This window comes from Thermobia domestica, chromosome 5 (assembly GCF_964235325.1).
Source record: "Thermobia domestica chromosome 5, izTheDome1.hap1.1, whole genome shotgun sequence".
NCBI classification, from domain to species: domain Eukaryota; kingdom Metazoa; phylum Arthropoda; class Insecta; order Zygentoma; family Lepismatidae; genus Thermobia; species Thermobia domestica.
The window spans coordinates 237,379,253-237,401,432 of NC_137458.1; the positions used below are offsets into that span (position 1 = coordinate 237,379,253).

The window sequence follows — 22,180 nt, forward strand, 5'->3', positions numbered from 1 at the left end:
CAATAAATAATCAAATATTTCTACTTTTAAATAACAATGGGTGAGAGTTCTAATTTTTAAACGTAACTTAACGATACATTTTATTGTACTACCTTGCGTACAGTATACACAATAATGTTTTTCTATGTATTTATATTTAAAACTTCAACTTCTTGCCAGCTGTAATTTTCATTAGAGAGTTAAACAAGCACATTATTTCATTGCAAATTTATCAGTATTGTTGTGTGTTCTACCAGACACTTTTTGCGAGTTCCAATGGAGTTTCTTTTCATACTATTTCCTTTGCAGGCACTCAAGCAGTATCATTTTTTGGAAAGTTGAAAGGCGGTTCTTGGTCCAGAAAGGTGAAAGAAATGCACCAAAACATCATTGGGTAGGTGCAACAACAAAACGAGAAGTTACACGAGCTTCCCTTCAAAAACCTTACACAGAACAGATCCTGACTCCGCAAGATATGTTCAAATACTGTCGTCGAGAGAATATAACTGGACTTAAATATATATTTGTTTCTTCAGCTAGACTTGATCAAATAGAAACAAAACTGTCTGAGAGATTTAAATGTTGTTTACCGGTGAAAGGAACAAGAAGCTATCACAGATATGTCCCCATATGTGGCGATTAAAAAAAAATGTTTTGTTACTTCCAAAGGCTCAAACTTTAATGGTAATCAACCCTCAATTCTTTTTACAGACGTATCATTTTTTGCAAATAATGACTTAGTTGCTTGTATATATGATGATAAGTGGTGGCTTGGAAAAATTGAAGACATAAATGAAGATAACAATGATGTTTTGGTGCATTTCTTTCACCCTTCTGGACCAAGAACTTTCAACTCCAACAAATACTGCTTGGGTGCCTGCAAAGGAAATAGTACTAAAAGTGACTCCATTGGAACTTACAATAGTATTTGGTGGAACATACAACATAACTGATAAACTATGCAATGAAATATCGTGTTTGTGTGTATACTGTACGCAAATGCAGGGATGAATTCAGGGGGTTTATTAACCCCCTCCCCTCCTGGAGAAACTCTCAAAATTTCAATCACAAAATGAAGAAATTATTTCACCCAATTATTTGCTTTTCTTTCCGTGCAGACAAAATCCGATCTCCCAATATACATATAAATGACGTAGACCCATTCTATAAAAATATTAGGCATGTAACATGTAAGATAGAATACCAAATAGTCAATAGAACCTGTATTTCTAAACGCAGTGAGCGAGTTTGTCAGAACACGAAATTGCCAACTGTTGATGGAAGGTTTGTACGAGGGCCATCCGGAAAGTGGTACCCGTTTGTGCAATAAAGAGACAGTAGTACATATTAACAAATATACACATTTTTATTGGAAAGAACATACTTTACACTACTTCTCCACATAATCACCAAGCAAATTGAGGCATTTGTCATACCGTGTGACGAGTTTTTGTATTCCAGCGTCATAGTCCTCCGCCGCCAGCGTATTGAGATATGTAGTCACGCCTCGTTTAAGTTCTTCATCGCTGTCAAATCTTTTTCCCGCCCAGAAAATCTTTAAGCTTCGTAAAGAGATGAAAATCCGAAGGGGCCAAGTCCGGGCTATACGGTGGATGGTCGAAGGTTTCCCACTTGAATTGCTGCAGAAGTTGTTTTTTCGCAGCTGGATGGGGCCTGGCATTGTCATGAAGGAGAATGACGCCTGTAGACAACAGACCTCGCCGTCGATTTTGTATTGCCCGCCGTAATTTCTTTAATGTTTCACAATACGCATTAGCATTAATTGTGTCTCCACGGGCCATAAAATCAATGAGCAGTACACCTCATCGATCCCAGAATATGATTGCCATGAGTTTCCTGGTGGACGGAACTGTCTTGAATGTTTTTGGTTTGGTTGGTGAATGGGCGTTATGCCATTCCATGAACTGTCGTGTACTCTCAGGTGATGCATAACAAACCCATGTTTCGTCCCCTGTAATAATGCGATTCAGGAAAGAGTCTCCTTCATCGGAATAACGTCCCAGAAACGTCAGTGCTGCAGCCATACGCTTGGTTTTGTGCTCATCTGTGAGCGTGCGAGGGACCCACCTTGCACAGATTTTTGAATAATGCAGATGGTCTTTGACAATTTCATGAACAATTGTTCGAGACACATTAGGAAAATGTTCACAGAGTTCATCAATTGTGACGCGTCGATCGTTCCTCACGCATTCGTCTACTGACCTCAGCAGTTCGTCTATAATGACAGATGGTCTCCCTGAACGCTCCTCGTCGTGTGTACTCCCCCTCCCAAGGTTGAAGTTGCGACACCAGCGCCGAACAGACTACTCGTCCATCATATTGTCTCCATACACCTCCTTTAATTGGCGATGAATTTCACAAGGTCAAACGTTTCGTGCATTAAGAAATTTAACCACGGCCCTCACTTCACAACTGGCTGGGTTCTCAATTCGTTTAATCATTATAAACGAGCACAGACACAACATAGGCACTGCTGGCGTCACGCAACCTCGCACAGAGCAGGCAGACAAGCCCTGACGCGGTCTGACCTTTCCCTGCGACTCCCCGAGTCGTCAGCGTTTCATGCGGCGGAAACGGGTACCACTTTCCGGATGGCCCTCGTATTTTAGTAGGTACTATACTCTCGCCCTATATTATATGTTAGTAAGTAGCACTAGCACAGATTGAGATAGGGAAGATCCTTCGATCATTCCATATGATCTCTAATGTCAGCAGACTTCAGTTCTTCAAAATTAACAGTTCTTGCATTATTTGAAATAGAGCGACCTAAATCCCATTTTTGGCATCGGAAGCAACAGACGTAAGTGTGTTTTACAATTGTTAAAGCAAACACACCTTTCTTTAACTAAGTTAGTTAGAGGAAGAGATTCAAAGGGCGTCATTTAGAGGGATCAGGGAGGAACAGTTGTCCTTCCTGGGTTTGAGATTTATATAGATTTTATCAATAGAATAGTAGTACATAAGTGAAAAATTGCTATTGAAGGTGACGAAGATTCTACTGAAGATTTCGTGAACAAAGTTATTGATGTGTATGCAGCGAAGAAACCAAGGCGAATATACTTGACTTAGAATCAGAAGTGTGAGAAAGAATGAGAACTTTTTGTTAAAATATATCTATGTATGTTTGTTTTAAGAAAATTTAAATATTTGAGTCATTTTAAATCTTCTTTTACCAAATTTCTATAGTAATAACAAACAGGAAATAGTACTACTGTAAATAGGAAATAGTAACAAAAATAACTAATTTAAATAGCAATGAAAGTTTAGTCTAAATATTTTTTGCCATTCTTTATAATTATTTAATGTTTTAGATAAAATTAAAAGATTGTTTTTAATTATAATCTTTAAATATTTATCCACAATTAGTCTCAATATTAGGTAAGATGTGCATGTGAATGGAATTATTAAATATACTGCTTTCTTGCAAAAATACAGAGAAACTCCCCTCACCCGGGTGAAAATGTCTGAATTCAACACTGCGCAAGTGTAGTGCAGTAAAATGTATCGGTAAGTTACGTTTAAGAATTAGAACTCTCTCCTATTGTTAGCACTGCCCATTGTTATTTAAAAGTAGAAATATTTGATCATTCATTGTCTGTATTGATTTAAACATCATTCGACCAATGTCAATTGTAATAATTTCAAGCCCAGTTTGTTATCTTGGCACTGCACGAACGGGTAGAAAGGTAAGAGTTTTTACTGAAATTACTCTAAATGTAGTTGAGTCTCAGTCATAATTTTTCTGCGATATATTCCTATTTCTATAAAGAACATTCTGTAAAATTTTCAGTTATCTTCATCTTATCCTCACTGCGGCCATTTTGGAAAAGCGTTAGAAAAAAGAAAAAAAAAAGAGTGCATTCTCAGGACTAAAACTTATACTGCAGGTAGTTATATAAGTATTCAACACAAAAATAACATATCATTAGTGAGTCTCCTTTTCTTCATAAAACTAGGGGTCTTCAAAATTAACAACTTATATATTTTTTCTGAGTTTTCACAGTAAAGAGTTTGACTGATTTTCTTGCATGTGATAGAAAAATTAAAATAATGTATACCTGTAGTTCCATTTCGTGCTAAACACTGGTTTTTGAATTACTCTGATATCTTTAAAAATAGCTTGTCAATTAAACTTTCCAGAAACCACATTTTTTATTAAAATTTGCCCCATCGCCATTTTAAATATGGCTGCCAGAAGAAAAAAACTATGGCATGTAAATTTTTGTCAAACAATGTTTTGTGACTGTCTATCTATAGGGAACTCATGACAAAAACATGAGGAAAATAAAAAATGTTGAGCAACAGTTGTGTTTAAAATTGGGTGATTTGAAATGGATTGACCCTAATATAATTCCATTTTTTTGTCTAGAGTGCCTATCTTGATTTAATTTCATTTCTTTTGTCCTGCTCTAATCCGTAGTTCGGTTCAAATTTAATCAAAATCCTGACTAAGATTCTAGCACTAGTGGAAGTCGAAATGATTAGTTAAGGAAATAAAATACACAGACAAGTTAATTATTTATTTCTTATGTATTAAAATATATAATTTTACATAATGAAAGTTAAAACCCCTCTGAAACGTCCAATGGAAGGTTAAAGCGGCGTAGCGACGCTACATTTTAATGACCTCTTGTCATCATTATCACGCATGATTTATAATGAAAAAATTGTGTTGCATGTGAAGAACTACATATTTTTATCAGCTTCCTCCAATTTTAGAGAAAGGTGTTAATCTTCCCTTGATTTGCCACTATTTCCACCTCTTACCATTCACTCCGGAAATACCAACAAATACCTATGTCGTTATTAACATGCTTGATAATACTGCTTCTTATCTGTTATTTTTATGTACAGCTTGTAAGACAGTGAGCTGACAAGAAATATATCTGTGCTTCGACCTTATTGTAACAATCTTCTGGTAGAAACTATAGGGCACATATTCATAAGAAAGTGACTTACCTTGGTACGATGAAGATTACAAAAGTCGTTGAATTTAACATAAGTACGCCCTTTTTAACAGTAAAGACATAAAACGCATTATGAATATATAAGGTCATTGAAACGTAGCGTCGAAAATGCCGCCTTAACATTTGGATGCTTACATTATTAATATGCATCCTATTACGTCATTAAGTATAATTTTACGTATCTTGTTAGTCATTGCGTTTTAAATAATGTTTTCGCGTATTAATAAAGTACGTACTTACTGAAGGACCCGAACCCCACAAATGTTAATGTTGACCGTAGATGTTTCAGTGGCGACTTGTCGCTTTCACCAGTGCGAATCCTTAATAAATTTTACGCTGTTTCTTAGAATGATCCGTACTGGTAAAAGCGACAAGTCGTCGCTGAAACGTACTTCGTTGAGTACAAACCTTACTAATGTTCTGTATGCATTCTGTTAGTTTATTAAGTAATTCTTTTTTATTTTTCAGTTGAAGTACAAGAAATGCTTCAGCAAACTCTAGATGTCGATGAACGTCAGAGAAAACGAGCTATATTAAGAGCCAAACACAAAGAAGAACTTAAGCAAACGGACATGAAATTGGTCCTTCAGCTTGATCAGAAAGTATGTTGCATCATATGGAAAATTTTATCTTTAATTTTTGCATTTCATATATAATCATACACACTAAAAGTATATAAATTATGTTTTTAAGTGGTTATATTGTCAGTATTTTATGGTAATTATTTCATTTTCTACAGCTCCCTCGTGACAATGTGAATAGCATACGGACCTTTGGCATGGGTGACCCATGTTCGATTCCCAGTGGGAGCTCATGTGATTTGGATCCCACGATAAGCTGTAGGTTCGTGTCTCATGTAACTTCGCTGCTCAACGGGACGCTAAACTTAAATCCAGCTTTGCGGTGGCTCAGTAGTAGAGCGTTCACCTCTAGTTCGGGAGTCTGTGATTCGATTCCCACTCACGCCAAGTGAACTTCGTGGTGGACAAACACCGTGTGCGTGGTTTTTCTCGGTGATCCCCCGTTTCCTTCCCCTTTCTTCATTCCACCATTTCATTCATTTCTCATCAACACCATCTCCTTTAACCTAGCCGGCATAAGCGTGAGACCTAAAATTTAAAGTTTTTTTTTTTTTTTTTTTTCAAATACAACCTAATATTTCATTTTCTGTTGTATAAAGAACTGGCAGAAGTGCCCGGCTTCGTACGGGAAGAATCATGTTTATGCACAATATTTGAAAATAAAAAGCCGAGTAGAATAAAAGACGACGAGCAACGCCTTCAGCTTTGCCCCTGTCAATTTCGAAGCCAGCTGACATGCACGTTCTTGACTGGACCAGTCTTACATACCATCGGACTTTCATCAGTCAGCGTAGTGATCTTAAATAGTATGGATTTGACACTAATTTCGTATCACCTAGGACATTTTATTTTTCAACCCTTCCCATCCCTCTTGCCTATGGGGTTGACGGTATTAGGAGTGTCATTATTCGTCAGTGTAACCACGAAAACTATGAACTCAATACAAATATCGTTCGTTTCCCATATTTTTACATGTGACTCCTTCCCACCCGCTAGGGATGTCTTATCCTCACAGTATTTTTACCAGATTGAAAGTCATATATGTATGTCAACAGGTTTTTAAAAATGAGTTTACATACTGTGTTTAATCTTCCTAACACGAGGACCTCGTGAGATATTCTATTTTTGGCATAAATTTTATACAACCTATTCCCTATTGAACACTTTTTCTCCTCCTCCCCGTAGGATAGGTACAGTAGCGTATCCAAGATGTGTGTTTGGGGGGGGGGCAAGTGCTGTTATAGGTACATATAGAAAAATTACAAACAAAAAAATATATAAACATAAAAATATATAAAAAATTACAAACATCAAAGTACTAAAGTACATTGTCGGACCTCTTTGGGGGGGCCTCCGCCCCGCCCTTCCCTATGCCACTGGATAGGTATCAAAAAATTCTAAATAGCCTTCGATCTCTTCGATACAGTTATTTAGAATTATTCCAAGCCAATAGTTTGGATTTGTATACTAGACAAACATATAAACAAACATTCATTTTTATATTTAAAATAGTTTGTTTAGTAATATCACTCTATTTCGTGAAAATTGCATATTTTATTATTGTACTAGCATCAATTACCCGCTTCGCTGGATTAAATTTAAAATAATAATAATAATAATATTAGTAATATGTTTCGTTAGTCAGTTGCTTTTTACTGTTACTGAAGCGCTCTCTGATATCGGTCACTTTCGATCATTTTTATATTTTCCCCATGTTGCGTAGCTCAATTTCCTTTTAAACGGCATCGGCAGTGTCACTGGTCATTTCAGCGACACCGAAAACTACGGGTTCGGCACTAATATCGGTAATTTTCAGTGATTTATATATATATATATATATATATATATATATATTATCCCCCCCTCCCCAATGCTGCGGGGCACGACATTGGAAGTGTCACAGTTCATCTCAGCGACCCGTAAAGATATGGATTTAACACTGATATTGCTCATTTTCGATAATTTATATATATATATACCCTCCCCAAGTCGCAGGGCAGAGTTTGAATTTAAGCGGAATCGAAAGTGTCACTGTTCATTTCAGCGACCTTGAAAACTATGAATTTGAAACTGATATGGGTCATTTTCAATCGTTTTTGTGCATCTCCTTCCTCCCCTCCCCCAAGTTGCGGGCTGAATTTGAATTTAAGCGGGATCGAAAGTATCACTGTTCATTTCAGTGACCTTGAAAACTGTGAATTCGACACTAATGTTGGTCTTTTTTTTTATCATTTTTATGTATCTTCCCCCTCCCGAATTTCCGGGGCTGAATTTGGATTTAAACAGCAGCGAAAGTGTCACTTCTCAGCGACCCTGAAAACTATAGATTCGACTATAGAATTAATGTCTGTCATTTTTTTTATAATTTTTAAATATCTTCCCCTCCTCTAAGTTGCGCCGTCAAAGTAATATGATAAAAACCATGCCAGGTCCGAACCTTATCTGTGTTGAAAATTTGATTGAGATCGGTTGTATGGTTTAAGAGTGGTGAAGTCACGAAGACAGTCACTTTCATTTTTATTATTTTTTAAATATATCTCTCCCACTTCCCCCTCCCCTACGTTGCACCGTGAAAGTGAAATGAACAAAACATTCCCAGGCCCGAACTTTATCTGTGTTGAAAGTTTGATCGAGGTCGGTCGGGCTCTTCAAGAATTATTAAGTTTTATTCAGTTTTATATATTTCCCTCTCCCTACCCTAAGTTGTACCGTCAAATTGAAATGATAAAGTGCTTTCCAGGTTCGAACTTCATCTATGTTCAAAATTTGATTGATATCGGTCGAGTGGTTCAAGAGTTTTTAACTCATGAACATACTTACTTTTATTTTTATATATATTGATTTTTGTATATCTCCTCCCCCTCCCCTACATTGCTCTGTCAAAGTGAGATGATAAAAGACCGTCATTTATGTTGAAAATTTGATCGAGATTCGTCGTTTGGTTCAAGAGTTATATTAATTTTTATTTTTATATATCTCCCCTTCCTCTAAGTTAAACCAACAAAGTGAATAGATAAAAACATTCCCTGGCTCAAATCTCATCAATGTTGAGAATTTGATCGAGATCGGTCGGCTGGTTCAAGAGATTAAGAGTCACAAGCATAGTCACTTTCAATTTTATAATATAGATTGATTTGGCTGTGGTATGTATTATTTGACGTATACATAAGGTTGTTCGGTTGATATCGGACCAAATTAGGAACGCCATTGCCACCTCGGGAATGACGCCAAGAGTGGCACATCCGCTGTCGTCAGTAGTAGTGTGTGTCGTCAGATGGCGCCAAAATTAAACTGTTACTGGGAAGAATATGTTATGGCCTGTTTATACATCTTTTTCCTACATACACACAACTGAAACACTGTCGAGAAAATGGGTTCACGCTTGGGGTGATTACTTCGTAAGTTATTATGACGCGTTACACAAACCAGGAGTCGATGGCAAAGCAGTTGCCCAAGAGAAAGAAGGCTTCAAGGAAAGTGACACCCGCAAAGCTGCCGCGAAGAGATCGTGATATGCCAAGCGTACGTCATTGGAAAAAATAATTCCTTATTTAGATTGTAGTGTCAATATTGACAACTTTCATTGTTTAGAGTAACAGTTGCACCGTTTGAATCCATTCGAATACACACCCTCAATGAAATGAAATCTTTCAGTTTAACGTCTCACGATTATGCCCTTTAGGTGAAAGGAGACGGATGACTAAGGCATGCAAATGATGATGGAAGAATTGATGGAATGAGACTGTGGGATGAATCGGTAGTACCCCGAGAAAACCCATGAACATAATCTTGGCTACCACAAGCTTACTTGGCCGGGGATCGAACAAGAGACCCCACGCTCTACCGCAGTTACCATATCTCCCGAATATATACCCTAAGAGAGAGCAGGAGGTTCGAATGTATCTTTCAGATTTTCCATAAACTTATTCTTTCTGTGCTAAGAACGGACATTTCAGCTCTCAGGTCCTTAATTCTGTGATGTTCTTTAAAAGAAAAAAATATAAGTAAATAAATAAACTTATTCCAAAACTTCTTCAGTTATTTGGAAACATTTTTATTGATAGAGCGTATGGAATACATATTTCAGTATTAAGTATTTTAGTTTTTGGGAGTCTACAGAATAACCAAAAAAAGTTCACGGCGTTTTTGACGTCCTATTAATGGTCGCTCACACAGAGAAAAGGAAATGACGCATATGCCTGCCAAGTGATTGGGAGTTAGTCTGATCATCGACCTTCAGTAATACAGGCACGTTGGGCATAAACATTAGTCATAGCTCGTCAAGTGTCGAAGAGAAATAGACGTATCGAAGCAGCTTGTTCGCATGTGGGCCTGTCAGCTGCCGCATCAAGTCGCCACACATCCCAGCCATTTGAGGAGAATGCACCGCCAGGAATTGGTTCCAGAAATTACGTTCGGGAGATGTGAGCCTTTGGGATAAACCTCGCAATGGACGACCACATGTGTTGGATGACTAGGCCCTAAAAGCAGACATCGAGGAAGACATTGGTCTAACGTGTAATGAATTTGCAGGAAAGTTCCATGTTTCCTCTGAAACAGACAGAGGAAATCATACAAGTTAAGCAAATGGGTACTCCACACATTGTTGACAGCCAACAAGAAACACGAGTAACAGCCTGTTTGTCCCTGTTAACTCTGCACCTGAAAACACCCATCTTTGATCGCTTTGTCACTGGTGACGAAAAGCGGATCCTCTACGACACTTCCAGGCGTACCAGACATTGGTAGTCGCCACATGACCTTGTTCCTCACACCTCAAAACCACCACTGCACCCACGAAGCGTTATGTTCTCTGTATGATGGAATTGTCGGCAAGTGGTGCATTGCGGCAGAAGAAATCGGTATTGTTGAACTGTAAGGGTGTGCTGTTCCTGCACAACGCAACCAAACCAGATGTGGCAAAGAAGACCCGAGAGACTTCAGAAACTTGGCTGGGAGACTTTGTGCCATGCACTATTCACTGGACCTTGTGCCAACAGATTACCACCTGATCACAGCGTATTGTGCAGCAAAAGAAAAAATGAAATCTTTGAGTTTTACGTCCCGCGGTTATGCCGGTTAGGCTAAAGGAGACGGTGATGATGAGTAATGAATGAAATGGTGGAATGAAGAAAGTGGGAGGAAACGGGAGAACCCCGAGAAAACCCACGCACACGGTGTTTGTCCACCACAAAGTTCACTTGGCGGAGGCTGGGGTCGAACCCGGGATCCCAAGCACCAGAGGTGAACGCTCTACCACTGAGCCACCGCGGCCCCATGCAGCAAAAGATGTTGAACGCCGATGGAGATTACTTCGAAACTTAAAGATACATACCGTCTACTGTATTGATCTTTGTTTATCACTGCTCTAGAACTGTAAGAACTTTTTTAGTTACCTTGTGGTTTTATATTGAGGAAACGTTTATTTCTGTTATATGTAGAGTGATTGACTAACTCTATAAAACTTTAAACTTTTTTTAAGTCAAGCGTCAGATTGTTGAAAGCAGAATTGCATTATCCATAACTATATTGCAGATATAATCGAAAAGAAAATATGTTGTCATGCGACACAGAGAATGTAAAAGTGCACGACTAGGCCGTGATTCGAATCCAGATTTCCGTCATACTTTGGCAGTGCGTTTACCACTACGATATCCTGTCCGTTTTCTGAACACAGGCACACGTTTCTATTATTCTTGAAGTCAGTATTCAAGCCACTTTGACTTGAAGAGGAGCTGGTATAACAGAAAATCGTTAATTCTCCCATTTATCAATATACTGTATAATTCAACAGTCAGGGGTGTTCTGTAAGGTAGATGGTGGGTTTTCTAGGTTCAACAGGGGTTGTGGTGTTGTTCATGTGATCTGAGTGACTGAGCACTGACATCGAGATGGAAGTATGTATGGCTGTTCAGTAATCGGACTGGATAGCGTAGTGGTTAATGCATCAGCACAATAGGCTGGAACCTTGGGTTCAAATCTTGGTTCAGTCGTGCATTTTTTCACGCTTTGTGTATTCGCTCCAATCGGTTATTTCAACATTTTCAGCCGCTTTTCGATAATTTTTAAGCTTCACTTTACTGTTACTTAGTGATAATTTATCGTAGGAAAAGTGAATAATCATTTTAATTATTATTTTAGGTTAGTGACCAGCAAGTAACTTTAGAGAAGGCTGGTGTTCCAGGATTTTATGTGACGAACAATCCGTTAGAAGTGAAAGTTCAAATGCATTTATTAGACTTCATACTTCGAATTAGTAAAATGAAGATGCCGCCATGACAATTGGAATGAATGATAGTTGCATTAATTGTGGTACAGTTGTTAGTGCAGTGGTACAGAAGAATCAAGGAGTGTGATAGGTTCAAACGTGACTTCAAAACTGACTCCAAAGACACTCGCGTATAATGCAAACGCACTAAGTCATCATCATGGCAAAACCCAATGTGAAAACTTCTATGCAGAAAATTTAGAGCTTTCTTTTTGTTAATTAAGTAAATGTAAATTTAAAATGTGGAATTTATTAGCTTTGAATTGCTACGTATCAAAATTATTCCGAAAGTATCCGTGGACAAAGAGAGAGAATGACAAGAACATCATATTGTAAAGTTTAGCTTATATTTAGCTGCGACCATATATTTTGCTGTAGTGTGTAAAATTGTTAACACAACAGGAATGTGCTGTGTAATAATGCATATACAGTAGAAATGTATAATGACTGTTTTTCTTTAGTAATGAAGTAATCTTTTGCTACACTGTTCAAGTCAGCAGAAGGACTAAAATTTTTTATATTAACAACTTTCGGTGTGATAGTTTTGTTGTTACTATATATTAGGAAAAAGAGGGGCAAATGTATTAGAAAACGCTGAAATCAAGGGAGTTTTCTTATAGAAATAAGAAGGTGAAGAATGGAGAGGGTACAGTATAGAAGTTGAAAAAGCAGCAGGAACTATTTATGTGATCCTGTCCGTGCAAGTCGTCCTTGCGAAATTACAGCCTGCTCTGTAATTTCTGTTCTGTCCTGTGACATTCCAGCTCTCATATAAGAATATATATATATGCAATTGCATTATTAAAACAGTTAGTATGAAATGGCTATCTTGCCGAGATTAGATTAATCTCATAACTGTTGCACTAGATGCATGACTAACGCCAACCATCACATCACTTTAAACCAACAGTCCAACCTACAAGAAACTGGAGAAAAATTTGATCTATTATAAGCTATTTTTTGGACATTGATGTCGATTTGAGAGTGTGAAGGACATTGCCAATGAGAAGGAAGTATGTGTGTGTTAACAAAACATAATATATCCATAAGAGCAAAGAAGTACATTAAAGATTCGAAAAACATGTAACCCAGTCGGGTTTATCCAGGCACGTGAGGGAGATCTAACACAGTAAGTTGGGTGAAGGTTATAAATAAAACTAAAAGTTGTATAAAGATGAGAGTTCTGAAACATATTTTATTAAAATAAATAAACAAAAGAATTCTTGGCCCAAGAACTTTCATACATGAATTCCTAGTATTGAGCAGCATCCAGAAGGTACACCCTGTAAAGAAATGAAAAACAGAGGTCAGTATCGAAGCACATTGTCATACACAGGCTGGACATAGAGGAGATTTTCCTCCATATCATCTGAGTGCCACATTTTGTGTGTCGTGATTTGATTTTTGTAGGCTTACCATTCCCTACACCATTTTTGTTGCTTCAAAAAAGCTAAACGAAAATGAAAAGAATAGTGAATGTAAGTGAAGATTGGGAGGCAAACATGTTTAAGCTCAATCTTCTCATATATTTCCGAATTCGATAAAAATCGAGCCTCTTCCAATTCACAAATAAACTACTGCATAACGCACAATTCTAATATAAAAATATTACTGATGTTTCAACAGATGCACGTGAACGTCTTACGAATATTCCTTTAACAGTTTTGTAGATACAATCATAGAACGAAAATTGTGGTTGTGTTTAGTTATAAAATGGTGACCCTCTCTTGTGGTCTCTTCCAAACTCTTGATATGTTGTCGGACTTTACAAGAAAGTGTATAGAAACTTTCATGTGGGTTGTCCACTATGATTGATAGATACGCGGTCCAGCAGAAAGGAAAAAGGTTCATTGTCATTTACGTACAGGAATCACTGTGTACTTTGTGGTTAAAACATCATATTTTTGGTGCCATTCCGAGTGAAATTGTTCATTGATAATACTCATAAAGTACTTGAGAAACACATAAACTATACAGACAAATACAATAACCTTTTTTTAAAAAATGTATGAAACAACACTCATTGTCTGACAATCAAGTCAACACCTAAATGTGTAATACTATTTGTTAATTACTGAGTCTGCAATTACAAACAAACAAACAAAAACTAGTCGAGAGATCAATAAATCATTGTCGTGTATAAGAAAAGTTAAAATACAGCAATTCCCTCTTAGTGTTCTATTTTATCCAGAGTTTTAGTATTTTCCATTATTGCATATCCAGCTGGCTTGATAATACCAATTCCATGTTGAATAAATGTAAAACATTTTTCTTGGTTTTGTTGATGATGATACTTCTAAAATCAGAAAGGAAAAGGAATTAAATGAAAGTCAGTTGTAGCATAAAACAAGTTTCAGCAGACATCAAAGTCGGAAGAAGAGAGACGGATGCGAAGAGTAATACCGATAATAATTATAGCTATACGCGAAGTTAAGCCAGACGGGTTGTCCCTAACATGCCAGTGCAGCTTGAACATTGTTGAATCGTGAAGCATGGACATAGATATCAGGACTTTGTGTAAGCGTTAACCATTATTTTCTTTATACAACCGCAGTAGCAGGAACCTGGCGGAAGTAGATAAGAGTTGGATTTAAGTAATAAAATAGAAAATGTATTCGTATTTTGACCTATAATAAGTGGGAAAACCTTTTGTATTATTTTTCAGATGTAAAAATTTCCTTACATATTTTCTTTTAAATGCCTTTCTGGCAGTAATAGTCTGTTCCTAAAGTGATTTTCTTGCATAATGAATGTTCTATTTTCATGGCATTCCTTAAACTTTTTTTTTTTCCAAAGCTTATCAATCTTCAATACTCTTGACACTCCCCCATTGATTAAATGAAGATATCTTTGGTCATCTCGGGTATTTTCTAGACTGTTGCAGCTCATACCGGATATCCCAATCGTTTTTCTTACGTATAGTTCTTTGAAAAAGTATGGTTCATTTTCAAAATTTGAAAATTTATGAACTTTGGAAAAAACGCCTCGAAGCCATTGTAAGAAAAATACTGAAATTTGACGAGTCTGTAATACATAAAAAGTAACCTGCGTCGGTTGTGTTGTCAAAATGCATAAGAATGTTTTTTTTTTTTTTTTTTTCCCTTTTTAAAAAATGACTGTTCACAAGTATCTTTCTCTGTACCCTTGTTCTCAATACGATGAAAGAATATGGACTTGTGCTATTGAACAGAGATGAATTTCAATTTGGTAAGGATAATAGTTCGAGAATGATGTTATAAAAGAAAGCTAAAAATCTGATTTTTGCCAAAATACTAGACTTCAGAGTTCCAGCTTAATTCTAAAATATTTCGTAGCATATTTCACTGCATGCTGCTTTAGTCGCGCTGAGACAGAACTCCATCTGCTTTCTTCTACTTAGATCAAACTACTACTAATTTTACTTCGTTTCTAAGGTTAGTCTTAATTAGCAACTAAAGTGACTCATAAACCCTCAAAGGTATCGAAACCGCATTCATACAACTGTAATTAATTTAGTATTAGCTTGATACAAAGAACTTAATAGAAAATCCACATTTGTTTGAGTTACTTCCGCTTATTGACCAGGATACAGGTCTTTGAAAAAATAGTGGCCAGGAGTTTTTAAAACGAGAGTGTACAAATTCTCTACTGCTTATTGCCTGATAATTCACTGAGGGAGAATTACCTTTTGAGTTAACAGTTTTCAACAACTTGTGTTAACTTCTGATGACCTATGAAGTATTCGAGTTTGTGTGCTTCCTTGTAATGTATTACATACTGTTCATCGCTCAAGTATTACTTTTGCTGTTAATAGGACATTTTTAAATTGTCTTAACATTTCATGTTTTACAGAAAATATATCATTATTTGAAATATTGGCAATATAACTACTTTCATAGCACTTTGAAAAGGTATATTAGTAGTTGTACATGAATTTAACGACTATTGTGATTGGAAGTCACATTGCTGTCTGTTTTCATAGAATGGAGATTAAATATCATTCTTTAATTTATTACCAGTGCAGATGTATAATTCACAAGTGTAAAAAAAACACACAACTGGACTAAAACTCGGACCGGGATATTTGGTGTACCGTGCTACTACGCTGCCTACTCCTCTCCGTGAACACCATACATTTCCTCACTCTAAAAGTCGGTATTCATTCATTCAGAACCACATGGCTTCCTGTTGTGCTTGGATAATCCATTGTTCACATTCAGAACATTTTCCGACGATTGTATTGCACACTATATTTACCAGTAGAGGAAACAACTGATTTTTAAACACCAACTCCTCTATAGATGCGGATTCAATGATAGCATATGGTTAAAGTGAATGAACATCGACTTCAAAAGTGAGGCAATGTATGACTGTCCGGGGTATGGTACGCTGGGAGATCTCGGGTTCGAGTGTCATTCCAGTCGCGCATTTTTTCCCTCCTTGTGTATCATTGAATTTGTACCTATTATGGGATTGATGTGTCAAAAGATAGGTTGTTTCCTCCGTTTATCAATATGGTGATATTTAATTATAACACGCCACACACTCATAGCATTTGTTGGTACGTTAATGCAGGTGACAAATTTAATATGAAAAACTAATTGATATTCTATGAGGCAATGCGTATTTTATTTCTTTCAGTTTTGGATAAGTTATATATACATATATGTTAATTTCAAGGCTAATTTATAACATAGAACGAATTCAGTATTCATATGCATTATGGACGTATTAAGAAATTACTTGAATTTATTGTTATGTAATTAAAACGAAACTAACAAAATATACTATGTAATTAGTAAATTACGTGACTTGACATAAGTATTGTAAAAGAGCTTGAGAGTGAGAAGAATAATTTTACGAACTATTAGTATGTTTATAACTGTGCACGAGGGCTGCTCCGAAAGTAATACTTGCAGTTTTATTCCCAATTATCCATGATAGATGCGAAGGGTACAATTACACAATTTGTTAAAGCACAGTCTCATTTACAATACACAATTTTTCTATGTAATTGTTACTTTTCTTTCATTTCTTTTTCCCTATCGTTGAGCTTGATCAAGCAACTGCCTCAAGTCGATCTTCCTATTGTTTCACAACTGTGATAATTGCATCGGCTGTTGGAAATTGTTGCCCGTGCATCTTTCATTGTCCCGAACTGATGAAAATCTGACGAAGCCGAATCAGAATTATACGGTAGATATAGAGAGACACTACAATCAAAATTAGCAATGTATTCCTTCAGTGAGTGGTGTGCATTGTCTCGTTGCAGGAGAAATATCCGCTTTTGTGCTCTTATTCTGGAAATGCGAGCTTTCAGCTTAGCTAACGTTGCAAGATAGCGATCAGTCAATTGTTTCTTCAGACTTGAAGAAATCCACAAGTATAACTCCCTTCCTATCCAGAATCCAGTGCAATCACTTTACCCTCGTAGGTCTGTACTTAAATTCCTTCTGTGGGGGGAAATCATATATCGCCACTCCATTAACTGTCTCTTTGACTCTGGTTCGTAGTGATAATACACGTCTCGTCAGCAGTAACAATGTGATCCAGACAAACCTGTCGCACGAATTTGGCGGTATCCCAGCTTTGCTAGAAACGTATTGAAGTCAATATTCACTTTGTGCACGTTCCCTGGTTTTATCCTCCTATTTGCGCGGACGCGTTTCGTTTTCTGGTGTGGGAGTTGTGTATGGCCATTCAAAACGTGGTCTGTCTTTCAAGTTACTTTCATCACCGCTGGTCTATAAACATTCAGCAATTTTCGTTGGTTTTAATATGGCGCAATTTTTATTAAGAAATTCAACATTGGACAGCAACGATGTATCTGGTATATTTACAGGAAAGTCTAAATTCTACTACTGTATTAAAAACACCCACCTCTAAAGTCACATACAAAGTTAAAAAAACAAAAAAGTTTTCGGAGCAATCCTCGTAGAATAGACTACATAACTTGCTGCGTAAATACACTCATGTTTTATATAGAAGTTAGAGATGATTACAGTGAAATATATAAATATCCATTTATGAGTTTTCTCCAAAGAAAAGCTTTAATGTAAACTAATGGTTGTATATTTTCATGCTGAGTTTTTTGAACTTATCTTCGTTACCTCATATTTATTTTATTTATTTGTGTACTGTTTTGTAATTTATTTAATATTTCATAAACGAATTACATCAATTAATCTCATGAATGACCCGTTACCTTTTTTGTTATGGTATTCTAGTAACCGTATTTAGCCAATATTTTGTAACATACTAGTTCAATACAATGAAAATAATTGAAGTAGTTGGGCATAAAAAAAAAAAATGGTATTACTTGATTTTTCACAGAAGTCTTTTTATTTGAGCAGCAACTCATAGATTATGTATAATTACCATTCTCGTCAATTTTCAAAATAATATGAAGTATTTACAGAAAGAAAAAAAATTAAGTAGTAGAGGGATGAAGATTAAAAGATATGTGTAATGGAGGTAATAATTTAAAAGAATACAACTTTCGTGAACAATTTGATAAGTAAGGTCCCTGAGAAAATATTTATTTTCCCAAGGACATAGTGGACCAACTTTAGGATTTTGTGTAAGTTGAAGAAAAATTTAAAATTAAAATTAAATACTTTACCTGATTTGCTCTTGCACTGTTCACAAACTGTCCTGTTCAGCGAGGATTGAAAGATACAAACAAATATGAAAGAAGTCGGATAGGGAGAAGATAAAGTTGTAATATATACATACATACATACATACATATATATATATATATATATGTAAGGAGTTGGCCACACTGATACAGCTTCTATTGTAGATAACTTTTGATGCATATTCCTGAATGAATATCTATGAATTATGTAGCTCGACAAATCTAATTCCTTCCTTCCAGTTTTCATTTCATTATTTGTTATCCTTCTCCCAAGTATCCGTCCAAGAGGACAGCATATTCTCAATTTATTAAAGATGTTTCTTTACCGTGTATGAATATTGAGAATGCAAACAAGGTATTGTTACGTTTTTTGGTAAAGATTATGTAATTAATTTGTTTTATGACATCGAAAGCGTATCATAAATAATTTAGAGATTATTGTGAAATGAAATTTCATAAGGGATATTACTTTTGAACAAGAATGCGTAGAGAACTTTGTTTCGTATAATCTGTTGTAAGATTATATGAAGTATGTAAAAAGTCCGGGGCCATAGGCCACTCCGTTAATAGTAAAAGTATGGGGAAAAAATGGAAAGAGAAGAAAGTTGTTGAAAATAGGTGCTTTTCAATTTAATATTGTGAAATTTTACCAATCGCAACAACCATTTGTGGCGCCTTCTCCTCCTCCCCCCCCTTCCCCCCGCTTCTTCCTAAGGCGTCCTATGTTAACTTCTTGCATACCAGTGACATGCAGCTGGATGTCATAAAATATTTCGTTGCAAAACTCCATTGACATCCATGGGGATGTCATTAAAATGTATCCTTTATTAAAGGTCATATTAATCCTGGAAATCATAACATTTTTTAGTGGATGCAAAGGCACGAGTTGTTCTATTTCTCGTTACGTGACAGCACCTTGCTGGCAGAAAAGAAAGAAGAAAAATTCTCAATAGATTTTAGGCCTTAGGGAGCATTCATTTATGACATCCATGTGTATGTTTTGACGATAAACAATTAGCAAATTCGAAATCGGAAAGAAGAAAAACGAAGAAATTTTGTCTTTGATCCCCGATCAGAGTTGCCAACCTGAAGCAGCAATTCAGAACATCAAAATTTCCCCTTTTCAGTCTAAATGTTCCACAATGTAGTTTTATAAAATCAGTGACTCTCCTCGCGCGTGCACAATAACTATGCCCTATATAATGGTTAGACAGTCTTTTAACGGTAATTGGAAACGTGACAGCACGCATATAGGAAAATGACACCTGGAACGTAAAGGGTTGAATGAATAAACAATGTTGCAAGTTCAACAGGCCGTTTGATCGGAACGTAAGGACATATAAAACGACAGATCTCTTTTTTCGTTCTAGTAGAACAGTTGTTCTCATGTATGAACATTAAAGTTAATGCAATACTCGATGGATTTTTGCGTGGCTTTACATCCCGTTGAATGTTGCTTGCTCGTTTAACATGAGCGCCTTACCAGTATGAAGCCCAAACGACTGGTGCTATTTGAAAAATTACATCGTTTTAGATTGAAAACCACTTCCTCTTTTCTTTTTCTTTTTCCGTATTTTTACTCATAATGGAGTTGGCCATTGTTCTCTACTTTTGACACACCCGATATGGTATAAATCGGCTGTGAATATTCATTTCTGCTTTTAAAACTTTCAAAGAATTTGCTGTCATTCCGGGTAAATATGTCAGAAGTTTTCTTTCTTGTAACTACTTCATTTGAAGGGTTTATATCATTCTGTATTTGTGAGTTGAAAGAAGTGAGCGTATTGTAAATGCGTAACCATAAACAGTGTATTTAATATTAATTTTATCCATTATTATGTTAGAGGGTAGAAGTAATACCACAATCTTACGTCAAACGTTGTAAAAATGATGTCTTTGTAATAAATGAATAACGAAGTTTTTTAAATGAAAAATTTGTTTAATGACTACGCTTTTCCCTGAAAATAGGAGTGAATACAATAATAAATTTACCCACATTACACTCACCAAATTTCTGGGAATATTTCTTGATTAATGATTTTGTTCTCGTCAATCGATTAAATATTGAGAGCGTTGGGGAACTACTTGCATTAAGTAACCGACTATGAGTCAAGAAATAAAGAAAAAGTAGTGATGTGAGTCCAGTTGTATACGCAAAAGGTTCTAAATCTTAACCCCTCCTCCCCTCAACCCTTAAACAAGATATTACAGATTCTATGTAAAATCCAAAATCATTCCACATAATCGCAAGTAAAAACATCGTCTGATATGATTGTAAGCTTCGTGCCGTTGTGTACTCGAATGTGTTGTTAAATAAAGCATTTTTTTTTGTACTAACATTTCAAGGGAAAACTGAAGAAAGTGATGATCTACGAGAAAATGAAATATCCACTTGTTCGAAGAGTCAGCACAAAGACGTTTCCTCGCTGCTTGCATCCTCTATTTTGCAACAATATTGTTTGTTTGTTATTGTTTGAGATGTATGTTTGTTCACAGTGTTGGTATAGTCCGAATCATTGATGAGACTACATAGATTCAAAATGCGTATTGACAGTCCAGAAAGAAACATTGCCGTCTGTTCAAAGCTCTTGTAATGCTACTTTTGATACCAGTAAGACAATGCTGTATGCAATAAAGTACGTGTTCTTATGTGTAGTTTAACCAAAATAGTGTGTTAATTCTAGCATTTCCCTTCCGCGATCCAGACCTAACTCCATTTTTAAAAAACTAGAACATAGTTTAAACAGTTAACGTCAGTATCTTCAAAACTATCTCTCAGGTGCTAAATGTTAATGTATTAATAGGCCTGTGATTGAACATCGATGCAATTGAAAAAATTGGAACGATTGATTTCATCCATGCGCAAGAGAATGAATACCTGTTTTAAATATTAAAGTTGTATCAATGTTTGTTAAAGATTCTAAAATCAATAATACGATAGAGTAATTAAATCAATTAGTACATGTAAAGAGAAAAGGATAGCCTTACCTTTTTGTCCGTAATTTCAAAAATGTAGATACCATTTACGGTAGAGAGCCACCCGTATGCTGTTAATATCACAACAACTGGTTCTACACCATTACCATTCAGTATTGATATTTTGTATGATCAAGTAAATTTTGTTGCTAAGGTATTTATCTATAATTTTCCAACAATGAATCGACAAATATTAAAATAATTTTAAGATATATATTGTTTGTTTGATTTAGCATTAGTTAAACAGTGTTTAAGTTTGGTCAACAATAAATAAACAGAAAATATGAAGTATGCTCTTAATGGACTACTTACCTCTAAAATCACCAGCAAGTGTTATGATAAGCTATTACACAGCTACGTGAGGACATTTAAACGAAAATGCAGTGAATGTGAAAAGCTGTTCAGAGAATTCTCATTTCTATGACATCGTCAAGGTCACATATACCCATTGTGGTTGCCAAATTGCCTACCTTGGGATTTCAATTATTGTGGTATCCCTCTTATTCATCTGATTTGGCTCCCCTGATTAAATTTAAAGAAATACCTCATAGTACATGATTAGAGCATAATTCGAAAGTCCAACATGATACAATGACTTGGTGTAAAACAGCCAACAGGACTTTATTTGAAAAAGAGGTTAGAAAGCTATAACATTGGTACATCATTTGCATCACTCTCAAAGATAATATCTTTAATAACTATGTACTTTTATCCTTATAGCTCTTGTCTTCCTTGACAGAACCATAAACTTCGCACCCATTCATACAAC

The 22,180-nt window shown here is 36.0% G+C and overlaps 1 protein-coding gene across 1 annotated transcript in view; it reads left to right on the forward strand.

Moving 5' to 3' along the window:
- gdl (gonadal protein gdl) overlaps nucleotides 1-18,391 on the forward strand; it is a 33,565-nt gene extending 15,174 nt beyond the window's left edge. Inside the window, exons 3-4 of the mRNA XM_081759811.1 lie at nucleotides 5,436-5,569; nucleotides 11,690-18,391. Coding sequence (XP_081615937.1) covers nucleotides 5,436-5,569; nucleotides 11,690-11,827 — 272 coding nt within the window. The 3' untranslated portion in view covers nucleotides 11,828-18,391. The remainder of the gene's footprint in view (nucleotides 1-5,435; nucleotides 5,570-11,689) is intronic.
- Nucleotides 18,392-22,180: the final 3,789 nt, after the last annotated feature.